The sequence below is a fragment of the Molothrus ater genome, chromosome 27 (assembly GCF_012460135.2).
Source record: "Molothrus ater isolate BHLD 08-10-18 breed brown headed cowbird chromosome 27, BPBGC_Mater_1.1, whole genome shotgun sequence".
Taxonomy (NCBI): domain Eukaryota; kingdom Metazoa; phylum Chordata; class Aves; order Passeriformes; family Icteridae; genus Molothrus; species Molothrus ater.
This window is the reverse complement of record NC_050504.2, coordinates 5,385,134-5,403,919: the sequence shown is the minus strand read 5'-3', so window position 1 is coordinate 5,403,919 and position 18,786 is coordinate 5,385,134. Positions and strand designations below refer to the sequence as shown.

Here is an 18,786-nt window from a genome sequence, read left to right as displayed (position 1 = left end):
GGGATCGGAGCCGAATTCCAGAGGGATCCGAGCCCCGTTTGGGAACTCCGGAGGGATTGGGGCCGGCAGGGCCCGGCCACCATCTGTGAGGGAGGGGAGGGAGACCAGGAAAAGCCAGGAAAAAAACCAGGAAAAAACCAGGAAAAGCAGGAAAAACAGGAAAAAACCAGGAAAAGCAGGAAAAAAACCAGGAAAAAACCAGGAAAAGCCAGGAAAAAACCAGGAAAAGCAGGAGGAGGAGGAGGCACTGGATTCACCCTCACTGCAAAGGGGCCATTGGAGAGGAAAAAGGGATTTATTGAGGGGAAACACCTGGGTTTGGGATAGGGGAACACCTGGGTTTGGGATCTCCAGGGCATTTGGGATTGACCCAGGAAAAGTGGGATAACGGGAGCGGGAGATCTCCAGGGGATTTGGGATTTTTGGGAACACCGGGGTGCGTGCCTCAGTTTCCCCACGGAACGGCTCCAGGAGGGATTTTTGGGATAATTCTGCTCGATGCCAGCGCTGGGTCCTCTGTGGGTGGCTCCGCTGCGGGAATCCCGTGGGATTTGTGGGATTTGTGGGATTTGTGGGATTTGTGGGATATTTGGGGCCCAGGGAATGCCCTGGGCTGCGCTGGCGTTGTCCCCACGCCGCCGTTCCCGGCCCCACCTGTTCCAGGGAAAAGGGGGGATGGAGACGAGGACACCACGGGCACCCGGGCATGGATCCGGGACCCCAAACCCAAATACCAAACCCTGCAGCCCAAACCCCAAACCCCAAACCCGCAGCCCAAACCCCAAACCTGACCGCAAACACAAAACCTGACTCTGAACACCCAACCCCAAACCACGCACCCCAAATCCGACCCCAGACCCCAAATCCCAAACCTGACCCCAAACCCCAAATCCCAACCATGGCCCCAAACCCTGCACCCCAAACCTGACCCCAAACCCCAAATCCTGAACCCCCAACCCCACTCCCCAAATCCCAAACCCCAAAACATGACCCCAAACCCCAAACCTGACCCCAAACCCCGAATCCCAAACGTGACCCCAAATCCTGAACCCCCAACCCCATTCCGCAAATCTCAAACCCAAAACCTGAACCCTCACCCCAATCCTGACCCCTGACCCCAAATCCCAAACCTGACCCCAAACCCCGAATCCCAAACGTGACCCCAAACCCCAAATCCTGAACCCCCAACCCCACTCCCCAAATCCCGCACCCCAAACCTGACCCCAGGGCTGACCTCAGGGCTGACCCCTGACCCCGCAGGTGACCCCGCACCCCAAACCTGACCCCTGACCCCAGGGCTGACCCCTGACCCCGCAGGTGACCCCGCACCCTCACCTGTCCCGGTCACGGCTCCAGGTCGAAGGCGGGCGCCAGGAATTCCCTCGGGACGATCCCGATGTCCCGGCCGAGCTCCCCCACCCACCACCCGTGCCCGGGGTACTCCTGTGGGGCCGGCACCAGGGTCAGGCCCTTCCTTTGGGCTCTGACCCCAAATCCCACAAAAATACCCCCCAAATCCCACCAAAAAATTATCAAAATCCCACAAAAAAAAAAACCCAAATCCCACAGAAATACCCCCCAAATCCTACAAAAAATTATCAAAATCCCACAAAAAATACCCCAAATCCCACAAAAATGCCCCCCCCAAATCCTACAAAAAATTATCAAAATCCCACAAAAAAAAACCCCAAATCCCACAAAAAAACCCCCAAATCCCACAAAAATAACCCCCAAATCCTAAAAAAATACCCCACATCCCACAAAAAAACCCCAAATCCTACAAAAAATACTCCAAATCCCACAGAAATACCCCAAATCCCACAAAAAAATTATCAAAATCCCACAAAAAATACCCCAAATCCTACCAAAAAACCCCCCAAATCCCACAAAAAATACTCCAGATCCCACAGAAATACCCCAAATCCTGCAAAAATGTCCTAAACGCCACAAAAGTACCCCAAATCCCACAAAACTACCCCAAATCCCCTGGGTCATGGTTTGGGGTTTGCGCCAGGAGGGGTAAAAACCCCAAATTTAATCCTAAAATCGAAATTTATCCCAACAGCCCCTAAAGCAGACTGAGCTGTGTCTCAGACGCTCCGCGGTCCCAGGTTCAAAACAGTCCCAATTGTAAACCAATTTTAACCAATTTTAACCAATTTTAACCAATTTTAACCAATTTTAACCAATTTTAACCAATTTTAAACCAATTTTAAACCAGTTTTTACCAATATTGAACCAATTTTAATCCTTCTCTGCTGAATCTCGGTATAAATCTCAGGACAAACCTGGGCCTAAATCCCGGGATTTTCCAGCATCCGAGGGGATGGAAAAAACCCCAAATTTATCCCTAAACCCCGAATTTATCCCTAAAATCCGAATTTATCCCTAAACCCCGAATTTATCCCCAAACCCCGCAGGCTGGGCCGTTCCACAATCCCAAACCCGATTTTAACACCCGATTCCTTCCCTGTTGGATCTTGGGCTAAGCCTGGGCCCAAATCCAGCCCAAATTTCCCAAAATCCCGGGATTTTCCAGCATCCGAGGGGATGGAAAAAACCCCGAATTCATCCCTAAAATCCGAATTCATCCCTAAAATCCGAATTTATCCCTAAAATCCGAATTTATCCCTAAAGTCCAAATTTATCCCCAAACCCTGCAGGCTGGGCCGTTCTGCAATCCCAATCCTGATTTTAAAACCCAATTCCTTCTCTGCTGAATCTCAGGCTAAACCTGGGCCTAAATCCAGCCCAAATTTCCCGAAATCCCGGGATTTTCCAGCATCCGAGGGGATGGAAAAAACCCCGAATTTATCCCTAAAGTCCGAATTTATCCCCAAACCCCGAATTTATCCCCAAACCCCGCAGGCTGGGCTATTCTGCAATCCCAATCCCGATTTTAAAACTCCATTCCTTCCCTGTTGGACCTCGGGCTAAGCCTGGGCCCAAATCCAGCCTGAATTTCCCGAAATCCTGGGATTTTCCAGCATCCGAGGGGATGGAAAAAACCCCAGATTCATCCCTAAACCCCAAATTTATCCCTAAAATCCGAATTTATCCCTAAAATCCGAATTTATCCCCCAACCCCGCAGGCTGGGCCGTTCCGCAATCCCAATCCCGATTTTAACGCCCAATTCCTTCCCTGCCGGACCTCGGGCTCAGCCTGGGCCCAAATCCAGCCCCAATTTCCCCAATCCCGGGATTTCGGGGGCGCGCGGCCCCGACCGCGCCAGCCCAGCTGCGATTTCCCCCGCGCGGCGCAGGAGGAATTAAAAGCGCATTAAAAAGCGGCGGCAGCGGCGCTCGCTCCTCGGCTGGCGCTGCCAAATTGCCCCGCGCCGCCTGGCGCAGATGTTCGTTAATTATGCTAATTTTTATTAAATCATTAACGCCGAGCCCCGGCTCGGCGGAGGAGGCGCCTGAACCCTGCTCCGCTCCTGCCCGCTGGAATTCCGGGTTTGGGGGGAGCAGGAGGAGGAGGATGATGATGGTGGGGTTTTGCTGGAGTTTGGTTAATTAGGGCTTAATGAAGGCTCTGCTGCGCTGGGCGGGGGGGGAATTTTGGGGGGTTTTATGGGAATTTTGGGGGGTTTTATAGGAATTTTGGGGGGTGTTATGGGAATATTTGGGGGGTTTTTTGGGAATTTTGGGGGGGTTTTATGGGAATTTTGGGAGGGTTTTATGGGAATATTGGGGGCTTTTTTGGGAATTTTGGGGGGTTTTATGGGAATTTTGGGGGGTTTTTATGGGAATTTTGGGGGATTTTATGGGAATTTTGGGGGGTTTTATGGGAATTTGGGGGGATTTTATGGGAATTTGGGGGGTTTCATGGGAAGGATTGGAAAGGAGCGGATGAGTGGGAAAAGGGATGCCGGGAGTGGTGTGGGGGACACTGGGAGCACTGGGAACAGCTGGGAAGTGGAGCAGCGTCCTCCCCATTCCCGGGAATCCGCGGGAATCGGGAAATTGGGAATCTGGCGCCATTGCGAAGCTGGGAGTGGATTCGGGGTCGCTGGAATTCCTGGGAATTGGATTTGGGGTGGCTGGGAATGGGATTTGAGGTCAGCCGGACTCTGTCCTCCCCATCCCAGGAATCCCCAGGAAACGGGGAATCCCATCCCACCGAGACCGGTCCCATCCCAACGGGGTCCACGTGTCCCATCCCAACAGGATCCATCAGATCCCACCAGGATCCACGTATCCCATTGGGATCTGTCCCATCCCATTGGGGTCTCCATGTCCCATCCCAACCCGCCAGAGCCCACACGTCCCAAAGATCCAGGATTTGTCCAATTGACCATTCCCCATAAAAACACCAAATCACAGCCCCAGCATTTACCCCACCCTGCCCGAGGGACCCCGGGGTGACACCGGGGTGATACCGGGGTGATACAGGGGTGACACTGTGGTGACACTGGGGTGACACCGGGGTAACACTGGGGTGACATCAGGGTGACACTGGGGTGACACTGTGGTGACACTGGGGTGATACTGGGGTGACACTGGGGTGAGACCGGGGTGACCCTGGGGTGACCCTGGGGTGACACTGGGGTAACACTGGGGTGACCCTGGGGTGACCCTGGGGTGACCCTGGGGTGACACTGGGGTGACACTGAGGCGACACTGGGGTGACCCTGGGGTGACATCAGGGTGACACTGGGGTGACACTAGGGGGACACGGGGGTAACACCGGGGTGACACCGGGGTGACACTGGGGTGACACCGGGCCCGGCTCCGTCCCGGTTCCCGGCCGAGGCCCGGCGAGCGCGGCGCCGCTCGTCGCCGCTCGTTCCCGCTCGTTCCCGCTCGTTCCCGCTCGTTCCCGCTCGTTCCCGCTCGTTCCCGCTCGTTCCCGCTCGTTGCCGCTCGTTCCCGCTCGTTCCCGCTCGTTCCCGCTCGTTGCCGCTCGTTCCCGCTCGTTCCCGCTCGTTCCCGCTCGTTCCCGCTCGTTCTCGCTCGTTCTCGCTCGTTCCCGCTCGTCGCCGCTCGTTCCCGCCCGTTCCCGCTCGTTCCCGCTCGTTCCCGCTCGTTCCCGCCCGTTCCCGCCCGTTCCCGCCCGTTCCCGCTCGTTCCCGCTCGTTCCCGAGCGCGGCCGGAGCCCGAGGCGGGCTCGGCTGGGGCCGCCGCTCCGCGCTCGCTTCACCGGCCGGGCCCATCTGCGCCGCGCGCTGCCGCCCCGAGAGGCGCCGCCGCAGCTCCGCATCGCCGCTAATGCGCTCCTAAATCACCTCCCCCGCGCGCTTCGAGGGCCATTGCCGCCGCCGCCGCCGCCGCCGCCGGTTCATCTGGAGTGCACGGCGGAACGGGGGGCGCGGCGAGGGCACGGCCAGGGCAGGGCCGCGGTTCCGCCGGGACTCCCGGGGAAAAGGAAAAAAATCGAAATAAAAATCTGCGGGGAGGGGCTGGGAGGGTTTGGGGGCGCAGGGATGTTTGGGTTTGGGGGTTCCGGGGGTGCGGGGATGGGGGGGATGCTCGAGGTTCAGGAGTTTTTGGGGTTCAGGGGGATCCAGGGGTGCGGGGATGAGCAGGGATTGAGGGATGCTCGGGATTCAGGAGTTTTGGGGTTCAGGAGGATCCAGGGGTGCAGAAATGTCGGGTTCGGGGGTGCAGGGATTGAGGGATGCTCGGGATTCAGGAATTTTGGGGGTCCAGGAGGATCCCGGGGGTGCAGGAATGTCGGGTTCGGGGGTTCGGCGGTGCAGGAACTGCAGGGATGCTCAGGACCCTGAAGCATTCGGTGTCCGGGAGGATTTGGGGGTACAGGGAGGGTTTGGGGGTGCAGGGATGAGCAGAGAGCAAGGGGATAGGCGGGACCCAAGGGATTTGGAGGTTCAGGAATGCAGGGATTGGGGGAAAAGCGCAGGAATTGGGGGGAAAAGCGCAGGAATTGGGGGGTTCACATCTCCACGATTACCTGGGGGATGAACTCGGGGGTTTGGAGTTTCAGGGGTGCAGGAACTGGGGAGAAATACACCAGAAATGGGGGGCGGGAATGTGCCAGAATCGAGGGTTCGCATCTCCAGGAGAACTCGGGGGTTTGGAGTTTCAGGGATTGCAGGAACGGGGGTGAAACGCGCCGGGATCGGGGTGAAATGTGCCGGAATCGGGGTGAAATGTGCCGGGATCGGGGTGAAGCCCCCCAGAATCGGGTTCAAGCACCCCAGAACGGTGTGCAGCCCCCCATAACCGGTGTGAAACACTCTAGAGTCGGGGTGAAGCCCCCCATAACCGGTGTGCAGCCCCCCATAACCGGGTTCGAACACCCCATAACCGGTGTGCAGCCCCCCATAACCGGGTCCAAGCCCCCCATAACCGGGTCCAAGCCCCCCATAACCGGGTTCGAGCCCCCCATAACCGGGTTCAAACACCCCATAACCGGGTTCAAACACCCCATAACCGGTGTGCAGCCCCCCATAACCGGGTTCGAACACCCCATAACCGGTGTGCAGCCCCCCATAACCGGTGTGCAGCCCCCATAACCGGTGTGCAGCCCCCCATAACCGGTGTGCAGCCCCCCATAACCGGGTCCAAGCCCCCCATAACCGGTGTGCAGCCCCCATAACCGGCCTCGAGCCCCCAGCACGGGCGCTCCCCGCTCTCCGGCGGTGCCGGCGCCGGGCCCGGGGCTCCGCAGCGCGGCCGGGGCAGCGCTCGGGCTCTGCCGCATCCCCGGCGTTGCCGCGGCAACCGGAGCGGCCCCGCCGCCGCCGCTGCCCCCGGGGCCGCTCCCGCGGCTCCACCTGCGCCCCGCGGCCCCCGGCGGGGTCAGCGCGGGGTCGGCAGAATTAATGAAGGCGGGCGCTAATGAGGTGTCGGCGGCTGTTGATGCTCTCCGTGTGTCGGGGGCACTCGCGTTTCCAGAGCTCATTATGGGCTGCAATTAGGCTGCGGCACCGCCAGATATTGAGCTCCGCTTTTTGGGGGTTTTTTTCCTTTTTTTTTTTTTTTATCTTTTTTTTTTTTTTTTCTCCTTCCACCCTTAAATTAGCATTTTAATAACGCCGCTGCCGAGCGGGGAGAACAACACCGAAATTGGCCGTTTTTCACGGGGAAAAACTTCCCGGCTCGAGTTAATGGCAGAGTTGTGAGGGAGAGAGGGGAAAAAAAAAAATAAAAAATAAAAATGAACCTTTCCCGCCTATCCCAGCGGGAAGGGGAAAAAAAAGGGGGAAAAAAATGAAATGAAATGAAATAAAAAAGCGGGAGCGATTTTTATTTGGTTTATCGCACGCTCCGGCTCCGGAATTCGCTCCGAGGCCGATGATTTTCGGCTTTTTCGGCTTTGAAGCCGCGCCGCGATGCAGAGGAGCGGGCGGAGGAGTCGGGGCCGCCGCGGGCGGGTTTGGGGCCGTTCCACCCGCCCCGAACCCCAAATCCCAAATCCCCGGGGAAGGCAGCGGGGTGCGGATCTGGGAGCAGCAAGCGCCGGTTCCGGGATGGGTCCGAAACAAAATCGGATCCAAAACCCGATCAAAAATCAGATCCAAAATGCGATTCGAAAAATCAGAGTAAAAATCCCATTTAAAAAAATCCGATCAGAAATCCCATTAAAATCCCATTAAAATCCCATCAAAAATCGCTTTCCAGACAAAACCCCGGGGTCGCTTCCCCCTCCAAGAGTCATCGGGATTGTTCCCCGAGATTCCCTGGATTTGGGGCAGGGAAAGGGGATTTGGGGACAAGGCGGGGAGGGCGATTGGGAAAGGGGACACGGACACGTCGCAGCTTTAGGGGGAATTGGCAGAACCGCCCCTTTTCTTCCTGGATTTTCAACCCAGTCCCGATCCCGATCCCGATCCCGATCCCGATCCCGATCCCAATCCCGATCCCGATCCCGATCCCAACCGCTTCCTTTTCCAGCAGAATTCCCGATCCCGGTTATTTGGTGATCCCAAATCCCCTGGGATTGGGAATTTTGGGATGTGGGGAAAAGGGGAGGGACCCTGGGGACGGAGCTGGGAGAGGGGCCTGGACTGGGAGAACTGGGAGAACTGGGAATGGGGGAACTGGGAGAACTGGGAATGGGGAACTGGGAGAACTGGGAGAACTGGGAATGGGGGAACTGGGAGAACTGGGAATGGCGGAACTGGGAGAACTGGGAATGGGGAGAGCTGGGAGAACTGGGAGAACTGGGAATGGGGAGAGATGGGAGAGCTGGGAATGGGGAACTGGGAGAACTGGGAATGGGGGAACTGGGAATGGCAGAACTGGGAGAACTGGGAATGGCGGAACTGGGAGAACTGGGAATGGGGAACTGGGAGAACTGGGAATGGCGGAACTGGGAGAACTGGGAATGGGAGAACTGGGAGAACTGGGAATCTCATTTGGGAATCCCATCCTTGCCCCCGATCCCTGAATTCCCTGCTCCCGGAATCCCTCGGGATCAATTCCCGGGGTTTTCGTTCAATCCCGCATTTACTGGGGGCAATTCCCAGGAATTCCAGCCATTTTAGGGATCCCGAATTCCCTTTTCCCCTTCCATAAAACCGGGATTTTCCCTCCTTTTCAGTTGGAAAAGGGAATTTTAAAAAACTCGGGAATAAAAGGGCAGAGCCAGCGGGATCAGGGGGATTTGGAGCTGGGAAATTCCCAATTTCCCCCCAAATCCAGGCTCCCCCCCATCCCGGATTTCCCACCACTCCTTTTTTGGTTTGTTTTGGGTTTTTTGGTTTGCTTTTTGTGGGATCGTTTTAAACTCGGGATTTGTTTGGGATCTGCGGGAAGGGCTCGGGAATTCCGGGAATTCCACGGATTCCAGAGGGAACCGGAGCCCGGGGATGTCGGGAATGCGCAGAATTCCCGCCGGGATTTGGGGCCAGCCCCGGGAAAAGGAGCCCTGGGATGCTCTGGGATGTTGTTCTGGGATTTCTGGGATGTTCTGGGATTGTTTTTTCCCCCCGCAGTTTCTGCGTTTCTCCCGTGGTTTTCCATGGAAAAATTCCCGAATCTGCCGGCAGGGGTGGGTGCGGACGGAACGGAATGGAGGCGGAACGGAGAATGCAAAATAGAAAACAGAAAGCAGAAAGTGTAAAAATTACAATATAATATCTGAAATTTAAAAATTTTTAAAATATAAAAAGTATAAAGTATAAAACGGAAAATATAAAATATAAAAAAAATATATAAAATGTAAGAAAAGAGTAAAATATAACATATAAAATGTAACATATAAAGTATAAAATATAAAAATATTTGAAAAGAAAATATAAGCTATAAAACATAAAAAATAAAAAATATTTTAAAAATGTAAAATATAAAAATGAAAATGTAAAATGTAAATATAAAAGTAAAAAAAAAAATTAAAATGTAAAATGCAAAATGCAAAAATGTAAAATGTAAAATGTAAAAAATCAAAAACTAAAAAAAATTGAAAATTTCGATTTAAAAATATTTAGTGGGAATTATAAAATGCAAACTACAAAGTATTAAATATAAACTGTAAAATCGAAAACAGAAAAGCAATGGAAAATCTCCCATTCTGTGGAGCGCATCCAGGAGTGAATGGAATTCTCAGGATCCAGGAAAATCCGGGAATTTCTGGGCCAGGAAGAGCCCCCGGAGCCTCCCCCAGCCCCAAACCCCGAATTTCTGCTCAGCCCCGGAACAAATCCCAGAGAAAAATCCCAGTTCAATGCGAGGACCCAGGAATTCGGTTTATTTTCCTGTGTATTTATTAATTCTACCATTTATTAAATTAAAATACTATTTATGACTGTTTTAATTGTCATTTTATTACTTTTAAATTTTATTTATTATTCATTATTTATTATTCTTAATTTTTCTATTATTGATGAACACGAATTTCCCTCTTTGTTTACCTGTTTGTTTAGTGATTGATAATGAATTAAAATTCATTTACCTCTTTGTTTTCATGTTTATTTGCTAATTTATAATGAATTAATAATTAGTGGGTTCTTGTACCTGTTTATTTACCTGTTTGTTCAGTAATTGATAATGAATTAATTAACATTTATTTATCTGTTTGTTTACCTCTTTATGTATTAATTTATAATGGATTTAAATAGCTGTTTATTCATTAATTAACATTAATTTACCTGTTTGTTTACATGTTCATTTATTAATTTATGATCAATTTATTTCTCTATTTTTATTAATTAATTAACATTAGTTTACCTGATTATTTATTAATTGATTAACATCAATTTACCTGATAATTTATTAATTTGTAAGTAATTTCCTTCCCTGTTTTTTTATTAATTTATCATTAATCCACCTCTTTATTTAATAATTAAGAATTAATTTAGAATCGATTAATGCCCCTATTTATTAATTAATCCTTTTATTCCATTAATTAATAAATTAATGACATTTATTAAATTAATTCATTGTCCCAGCCGAGGCTCATCCCTGGAAATTCCCAAGGCGCTGATCCCAAATCCCTCCCGGTTTTCCAGGATCCTTTGGGATTCCCAGTTCCTATGGAAATGTGGGAACATCCCGGAATTCCTGGGAATCCCAGCCCCGATTGCCGCCGCATTCCTGGGGCTCACCCCGGGACTCCCGGCTTTTCCTGGAGAGCCGATCCCGGAATGGGCGAGGGAATCCCCGCGGAGGGAGAAATCTGGGGTGGGGATCGGGGGTGGGCAGGTGAGGATGGACGGGGAGGAATTCGGGATCCGGGATCAGGAATGTGCAGGTGAGGCCCTGAGTGGGGAGAAATTTGGGATCCGGGATCAGGAATGCGCAGGTGAGGCCCTGAGTGGGGAAAATTCGGGATCCGGGATCAGGAATGCGCAGGTGAGGCCCTGAGTGAGGAAAATTCGGGATTTGGGATCAGGAATGCGCAGGTGAGGCCCTGAATGGGGAAAATTCGGGATCTGGGATCAGGAATGCGCGGGATTCATTCCTGAGGATGAGGAAAATTCGGGATGCGGATTTGGGGATGCGCAGGTGAGGCCCTGAAGGTTGGGCACAGTTTGGGATCAGCCTCGTCCCTGTCCCCATCCCCATCCCCATCCCCATCCCTGTCCCCATCCCTGTCCCCATCCCCATCCCCATCCCCATCCCCATTCCCGTCCCTGTCCCCATCCCTGTCCCTGTCCTGGGGGAGACTGGGAATGACCCGGAGTGACCAGAGGTGACCAGAGGTGACCAAAGGTGACTGGGGGGTGATCAGGGGTGACCAGGGGTGGTCAAGGTGTGACCAGCGGTGACTGGGAGTGACCAGAGGTGACCAGAGGTGACCGGGGATGACCAAGGGTGACCAGGGGATCACTGGGGGGTGTCTGGAAGTGACCAGGGCTGACCGAAGGGTGACCAAGGGGTGACCAAGGGGTGACCAAGGGGTGACCAAGGGGTGACCAAGGGTGACCAGGGGATCCTGGGTGACCAGGGGGTGTCTGGAGGTGACCAGAGGTGACCGAGGGATGACCAGGGTTGATCGAGGGGTGACCAAGGGGGTGACAGAGAGGTGACCGAGGGGTGACCAAGGGTGACCAGAGGGTGACCAAAGGGTTACCAGGGAGTGACCAGGGGGTGACCAAGGGGTTACCAGACGGTGACCGTGGTGTGACCGTGGTGTGACCGGGCGGTGACCGGGGGTGGCCGCTGCCTTCCAGCTGCCGCCACCGCGGCGCTGCCGCCGTTCCCAGCGGGATCATTGCGGGCACCGGGCGCAGCTGAGCCCGGACCGAGCTCATCCCGCGCCGCCTCCGGGGACGGAGCGGGGCGGGGAGCTCGGGGCCGCTCCCGTCCCCGGATCCATGGAAATGCCACTAGATGTCACCCCGCGCCTTCGGCTGCCGGGCGGGAGCGGGAATTCTCTGCCGGCGCTTCCCTCTCCCGGTTTTACCGGGCAGGGATGGAGGGAATGAACGGATCCCGGTTTTACCGGGCAGGGATGCAGGGAATGAACGGATCCTGGTTTAGGGCAGGGATGCAGGGAATGAACGGATCCCGGTTTAGGGTCAGGGATGGAGGGAATGAACGGATCCTGGTTTAAGTCAGGGATGGAGGGAATGAACGGATCCCGGTTTAGGGCAGGGATGCAGGGAATGAACGGATCCCGCATTCCCACAATTATCCTGGAGGAGGAATCGCTGGGATGGGAAAAGGGGAGCAGGGCCAGGAATTGGATGTGGGAATGGGGTTTTGTTGGGATTATGGAATTCCAGGATCGAGTGGGTGGGAAGGAGCTCAAACCCCATCCCACTCCCAGTCCTGCCATGGGCAGAGACTCCTCCCGCTATCCCAGCCCAGCCTGGCCTTGGGCACTGCCAGAGATGGGAATTCGGGATGGGAATTCGGGATGGGAATTCGGGATGGGAATTCGGGATGGGAATGACTCTTCCCTTTTCCCGAGTGAATTCCCGGTGTGTTCTCCTGACAGGGGTTTCGGGAACGCGGCATTGGCCCCTTTGGGGTTGTCACCCTGCACCTCCCAGGTCCACGGGCCCGGGATCGCTTGGGATCAGCATCCCCGGGGTTCCTGGGATCAAACAGGGCCCGGTTTCCCTGGAAGTGCCGCAGGAGCACCGGGGCAGGGTCGGTTTCCTCATCGGGGATCAGGCCCTGATCCAGCCCCAACAATTCCACCATTCCCTGACCCCATTCCAGCTCCCGGTGCCCAGTTTTCCCGGGAATGCCGGGCCGGGAGGGCGCCAGATGGGATTTTATAGGAGCCGCTATTCCGTGGTCGGAGCCAGCGGGCGCCGCGAGATTAATTCCGCGAAATTAATTGGGACAAGATTGAAAAGGAAATTAAGGCGCAGCTGAGTGAACATTCCCAACCTTTTCCCTCCTCCTCCTCCTCCTCCTCCTCCTCCTCCCATCGCTGCCTCTCTCTCCTCTTCCCGTATCCGGAATTTATGGGGAGAAGCCCCCGGGCTCCGTCGGTTCTGAGCGAGGGATTCGCCCCTGGAGCCGCCGGAATTCCCGCCGGGATCGCGGGGTGTGGCCCCGAGCTGATCCCGGCGCCGCCAGCCCCGGATGAACGCGGCCCGGGGGACCCCAGCACGGGCAATTCCCCAAACTCCCAAATTGGGAATCCCCAAAAATGGGGAATTCGCAGGTTTCCAGAGCGGGGTGCAGGATCAGGACGGGGAGCTGCTCCTCTGACTCCAAAGCAAGGCCCAAGTAGGCCCCGATTCCAGTAAAAACCAATAAAAAACAATAAAAACCCAGCAAAGTCCAATAAAATCCCCTCCTGACATCATTAATTCGCTTTTTAATCTTAATTTTTGAGTGATTTTAGCACCTTTTGGCCTTGAAAATGAGCCCGAATCCCAAAAAATTCCCACTCCTATCTCACTGAGGACGTGGACGAAGCCGCCCCGTTGGAAACGGGAAATAGAACGGAAAATGAGCCAAATTCCCAAAAAATTCCCAAAAATTTCCCCCAAAAAATTCCCAAAAATTTCCCCAAAAATTTCCCAGAAATTCCCCCCAAAAATTCCGTCTCCTACCTTGCTGAGGATGTGGATGAGGTCGCCCCGTTGGAAGGAGAGCTCGTCGGGATTGTCCCCGCGGCAATCCCACAGTCCCTGGTAGTAATTGGAATAATCCCAGCCGGAATTTTCTGGGAAAAAGGGAGGAGAAAAGGGGTCAGGTTGGTGGGGGATTCATAGGAACGGGATCACGGAGGTGATTCCAGAGCCAAAAGTTCTCCTGGAGCTTCTCCGGGGTGGGAAAGGCCCCCGAAATCCATCGGGAATGTTGAATTCTGAGGTTGGGAAATGTCGGGAATTCCACGGAATTCCATCACGGGCTCGCTGGCTGAGGGGTTGGTGCTCCCCAAAGAGTTTGGTCCCAGTTTCCCAGGAATCCCTTTCCCAGGAATTCTCATCCCAGCCCCTTTCCTGCTCCCCAGAGGGACAGGAGGGTGTTGGGAGCATCCTGGGAATATCTGGGGGGATCCCGGGGGGGTTGGATCCCAAAATTCCTGTGGGAAAATTCCTGTGGGAAAATTCCTCCCTGGCTTTTTAGGGATAAAAATCCCACTAAAAAAAAAAAATCCCCAACACCTCTTTTATCCCAGGAATTTTGGGAGATGTCTCACATCGGGAAGAGTCTTCCCAGGTGGAATTCCACCGGTGGGGGAGGAGTCAAATCCCAGGAATTCTCCCGTTCTCCACATTTTCCACAGCCCAGGATGCTCCAAGGCGGCCGAAATCCCAAAATATTCCCCCCATCCATATCCTGGGGATTGTTTGGATTGGGATCTCACCCTCCTCGCTCCCGAAATCCTCCTGATCCTCTGGGAATGGTGGCTCCAGCTCCTCACCTGGGGAGGGGAAAAAAACAGTGGAAAAATCCAGGGAAAACAGAGGAAAAACCAGGGAAAATCCGGGAATGTCGCAGCTGCTGCAGGCCCAGGGCTCCGAGAGAATCCTGGGAATAAAAAATTCCCAGAGGGATGGTGGGGACAGGAGGTACCGAATAAGATTTTGATGGAAAACCAAAATTGCTGTGGGCACCGGGAAAGAGAAATCCCTGAATTCTTGGGGAAAAGAAATCCGTGGGAAGAGAGGAAAAGGAAATTCCAGAGGGGGAAATTCCCGGCTGGGAACGCGAGGGAGGAAGGAGGAATTAGGGAGGAAGGGATGGAAGGAACGATCCCGGGAAAAGGCAGATTCCAGAGGGGCTGGGAAGGCTTGGAAAAACGGGAAGGGAGCGGAGCTGGGTGGAGCATCCCGAATTTCCGTCCCCATCCATGGAAAACCTATTTCCCATCCCACGGACACCCCTGCCTGCGCCTTGTCCCATCCCCAGGCACATTCCTGGAGGATTCGGAGCTGGGAAATCCAGGAATGGGATCCATGGGGACAAGAGCAGCCCCTCCCCACCATCCAGGGCTTTTCCTGGGATCAAATCCGATGGATCCAAGGGTTTTCCTGGGATCAAATCCGATGGATCCAAGGGTTTTCCTGGGATCGGGCCTGCAAGTGAAGCTCGGCCTTCCCCACCCCACCCAACCCTTGGGTTCTCCAGGACGGAATCCAAAAGGGAAAAGCTGGAAAACTTTGGAAAATTCCACTTCTCCCTCCCACCCCACTTTTGGGATCCTCATCCCGGGGGTCCGGAGCCGCCGGCGCATCCCGGGAAGCTCCGGAATCTCTGCGGAGCCGAGTTTTTAATGGAGCAATTTGATTCAATTTTCCAGTCGATAAAATTCCCCGGCAGCGCTCGGCGCTTCCGAACGGACACCTTCACTCCTGATTTAACATTCCCATCGAATCCTTCCCGGGAAATTGGAAAAATTTATCACCTGTGAAATTTTATTTGGCCTCGGCCGCGTCTGTTTTTGTAAAACTTCATTAACGCCGAGGAAATTATCTCTCCGTGGCTTTTCCCGGTTTTTTTTTATTCCCGTCTCCCGGGTTTTTGGGGTTTTTTTTTCCGTGGTTTTTTTTGGTCAGGAGGTAAAGGAGGGAGAAGGGTGGGATTGGGGATTTTCCTGGGGTTTTGGGGGGTTTGGGATGGAGGAAGATCCCAAAACTTCCCAAGATGAGGAGTTGGGTTATGCCAGGGAAGCTGGGAAGGCTAATCCATGGAAATCCATGGAAATCCATGGAAATCCATGGAAATCCATGAAAAGGCATGGAAGTCCACGGAAATGCATGAAAACCTATGGAAATCCATGGAAGTCCATGGAAATCCATGAAAAGCTATGGAAATCCATGGAAATTCATGGAAACCCATGGAAATCCTTGGAAAACCATTAAAACCCATGGAAATTCATGGAAATCCATGGAAAACCATTAAAACCCATGGAAATTCATGGAAATCCATGGAAACCCATGGGAAGCCACGGACATCTGTGAAACGCCATGAAAATCCATGAAAATCCATGAAAACTCTGAGGGCTGCTCCACCAGAATCCCTGGGATCTGAAATTCCCAGGAAAGCGAGGTTTGGATTTGGGAGGTCCATCAAAAGCTGGGAATAAAGAAACGGGATAAAACCCTGGAATTTTGGGTGGGTTAAAAGCAGAGACGCGGGAACGGCGCCGGTGTGGGAACAGTCGAGGTTTCCTCGCGGTTTTCCAAGAAAAAGTTGGGAATCTGGGAGCTCACCTGGCATCACCTCATAGATGTCATCACCTTCCAGCTCCGGCTCCTCCGGATTCAGGGCGGAGCTTTGGGAATTGTTCATGGAATCGGAGCTGTCCCGGTCCTTGGAGAGCTCTTCCTCCTCCTCCTCCTCCTCCTCCTCCTCCTCCTCCTCATCCTCGTCGCAAGGAATGGTCAGGGAGCTCAGGTCTGCCAGGAGGGAGGGGGAAAAGGGGTGGAAAAGTGGGAATTCTCCCGATTCCAGAGGGGTGGGATCGAGATGCAAATCCCGCACCTGAGAACAGGCAAAAAAACCCAAGGAAAAACCCAAGGAAAGACGGGAAAAACCCAAGGGAAGATGGGAAATCCCAGGAAATAGCCCCAAATTCAGGGATGAATCCTGAAGGGACACAGCCGGGGGGTTCCGGAGGGTTCCAGAAGGTTCCGGAGGGTTTCTGGAATTCTCTCTGCCTCCATCTGGAGCAACTCCCCCCAAATCCGGGCGTGGGTGGATGGAAAGCCCCGATCCAGGTGGGACAACGCTTCCCAAAGATCCCGAAAAACCGGGAGCCGCTGCAGACTCACCCCTGAGGAGGAACCGGATCTGCTCCACCCAATCCTGGGCCTCGGCCGGGCTCGGAGCTGTGAACTGCCAGGAGAATCCGTTATCCCGGGATTATTTGGGATTTGGGATTTGGGATGAGGGGGACAGGGATCCGCCATTCCCAGCCCTGGGGCACCGGGAAAAGCCATTCCCAGGGTTTATCCACCTGCTCCAAGTGGGAGCGGAGCACAGCCAGAATATCCCAGGAAAGCTGGAAAACCTAATCCATGGAAACCCATTCCCATTTCTCGCCCGATATTTCCGTTTCCCCTCCAGAATTCCCTTTTCCCCCCAAAAATTTCCATTTTTTCCATTTTCCCGCCGTTTCCCACCTCGTAGGAGCGTTTTCCGGGACAGAGCAGCTGGAAGCAGCATTTTTTCCGGGAATCTTTCCGGAGCTGCGGATCCAGGCGGGCCTGGTAGCGCTCGATGGGAAAGGAGCCCTTGGGCTGCTTGCCTGGGAAAAGGGAATTGGGCAAAAATTGGGATTTTCCAGCGTTTTTCCCCACCGCTGGATGCGGCTCAGAGGGGGTTTCATCCATGGAAGGAAACCGAGGGGAGTGGCTGGAAAATTCCGGGAAACGGGAATGTCCAGAAAATCCGGGAAAGGGGAATGGATGGAAAACTCCGGGGAGGGGGAATGGCCAGAAACTCCCCTTTGCTCCAATGGGAAAAACCCCAAATCCCGCTGGGATTTCCCCTCCCAGGAGCTGGGAATTGCAATTTTCCGTGGTCATTCCCAACTTTTTTGAATCCAAAAGCTGGGAATTCTTTCCCCACTCACTTTTCTCGCTGGCGTAGTAGAGGAAATTCCGCTGGGTGAGGACGCACCAGCGCTTGTGCCACTCGGAGCCGAAGAAGCTGGGCTCTGGAAAACAGGAAAAAAAACGGGGAAAAAAATGGGGAAAAATGGGAAAAGTCAGGAAAAATCAGGAAAAGCAGGGAAAAAGGTCTCCATTTTACTCCTTTGGGATGCGTTTCTCATGGATTTGACGCAGCCAGGGAACGCGTTTGGGGTTGAATCTCTGGGAAATGTTGTTCAATCAGAAATTAGCGGGAGTTAAGCCAGGCCTAACTCCGAGCTGAGCTCAGGGAAAAGCCAGGAGCTGTTTCTGCCTCTTCCCATCAATAATTCCTGAGAAAATCCCATTAGGGGAGGGAATAATTTGTGGCTTTCACGGGAAAAGGGAGATAAGGCCGAGGCTGATTCCGAGCCCGGCTCTTATCTCCACATTAAACGTGGCATGATCCCGAATCCCTGGAGCTTTTCCCGGCTTTTTCTCCTCATTAGTTTTGCCCTCCAGGCCTGGGCCGGGCTTAATTTAATTCCAGGATTTAATTTGGATGCTCTGGAAAAGGGAATGAGCCAGGCAAGGCGTTGGAAAAACCTGGAAGCTCCTGCCGGTGGAAATCCGTGGATTTCCTGACTTTTCCTGGGTTTTTTCAGGCTGGAAATTCGGGATTTTCCCAAATTTTCAGGTGGTAGCCCTGGATCTTCTCCTGGAATTCCGGGTTTTACCTCGGGATCTCTTCTCCAGGTATCCTTGCTTCAAAATATTCCCGGAATCCTGGATGGGCCGTGGGATCTCCTCCAGGCCTGCAGGGAGCAGAGCAAAGGAAAACCTTGGAATTCACCATTCCCATTCCCACATTCCGAGGTTTCCCGCCCCTTCCTTTGGGGAAGCAGTGTTGGGGGTGGAAATCCCAGTTTTTCCCAATCCTGCTGATATTCCCAGCATTGGGAATAGGGAACGGGGTCTTGGAATTCTGGGATTCAGTGGGATGGGGCTGGAGCTGCCCTTTTTCCCTGGAATCTGGTTGGGTTATGGACACGGAAAACCCAATTCCCATGGAGGATCTGCCCATGGAATCTCATCCCAGAGCCCGGAAGGGCTCTGCCATTCCCAGCTCATCCCAAAAAACCCAGGGAATCCTGGGATGGTGGGCGGTGACCCTGGACGAGCTTTAGGATCCCTTCCGTCCCAAATTATCCCCTGATAAATCCACATAAAAGTGAAAAACATGGAGATAAAAATATAAAAATATAAAAATATAAAAATATAAAAATATAAAAATATAGAAATATAAAAATATAAAAATATAAAAATACGGATCCCTAACTAGAAAATCCCTGGAGTTCCTCCCCTGCTCCCCAATTCTTCCCTAATCCCA

General features: G+C 53.4%; 1 protein-coding gene across 1 annotated transcript in view; it reads right to left on the bottom strand.

Annotated features, from left to right (window-relative positions):
- Positions 1-300: 300 nt before the first annotated feature.
- Positions 301-18,786, bottom strand: part of SKAP1 (src kinase associated phosphoprotein 1) — a 62,533-nt gene continuing 44,047 nt past the window's right edge. The window contains exons 5-13 of the mRNA XM_036398676.2: positions 18,134-18,211; positions 17,399-17,482; positions 16,947-17,071; positions 16,596-16,659; positions 16,035-16,220; positions 14,186-14,242; positions 13,425-13,537; positions 1,336-1,443; positions 301-654 (exon numbers count right to left, since the gene is read on the bottom strand). Of these exons, the coding sequence (XP_036254569.1) occupies positions 1,345-1,443; positions 13,425-13,537; positions 14,186-14,242; positions 16,035-16,220; positions 16,596-16,659; positions 16,947-17,071; positions 17,399-17,482; positions 18,134-18,211 (806 nt within the window). The 3' untranslated portion in view covers positions 301-654; positions 1,336-1,344. The remainder of the gene's footprint in view (positions 655-1,335; positions 1,444-13,424; positions 13,538-14,185; positions 14,243-16,034; positions 16,221-16,595; positions 16,660-16,946; positions 17,072-17,398; positions 17,483-18,133; positions 18,212-18,786) is intronic.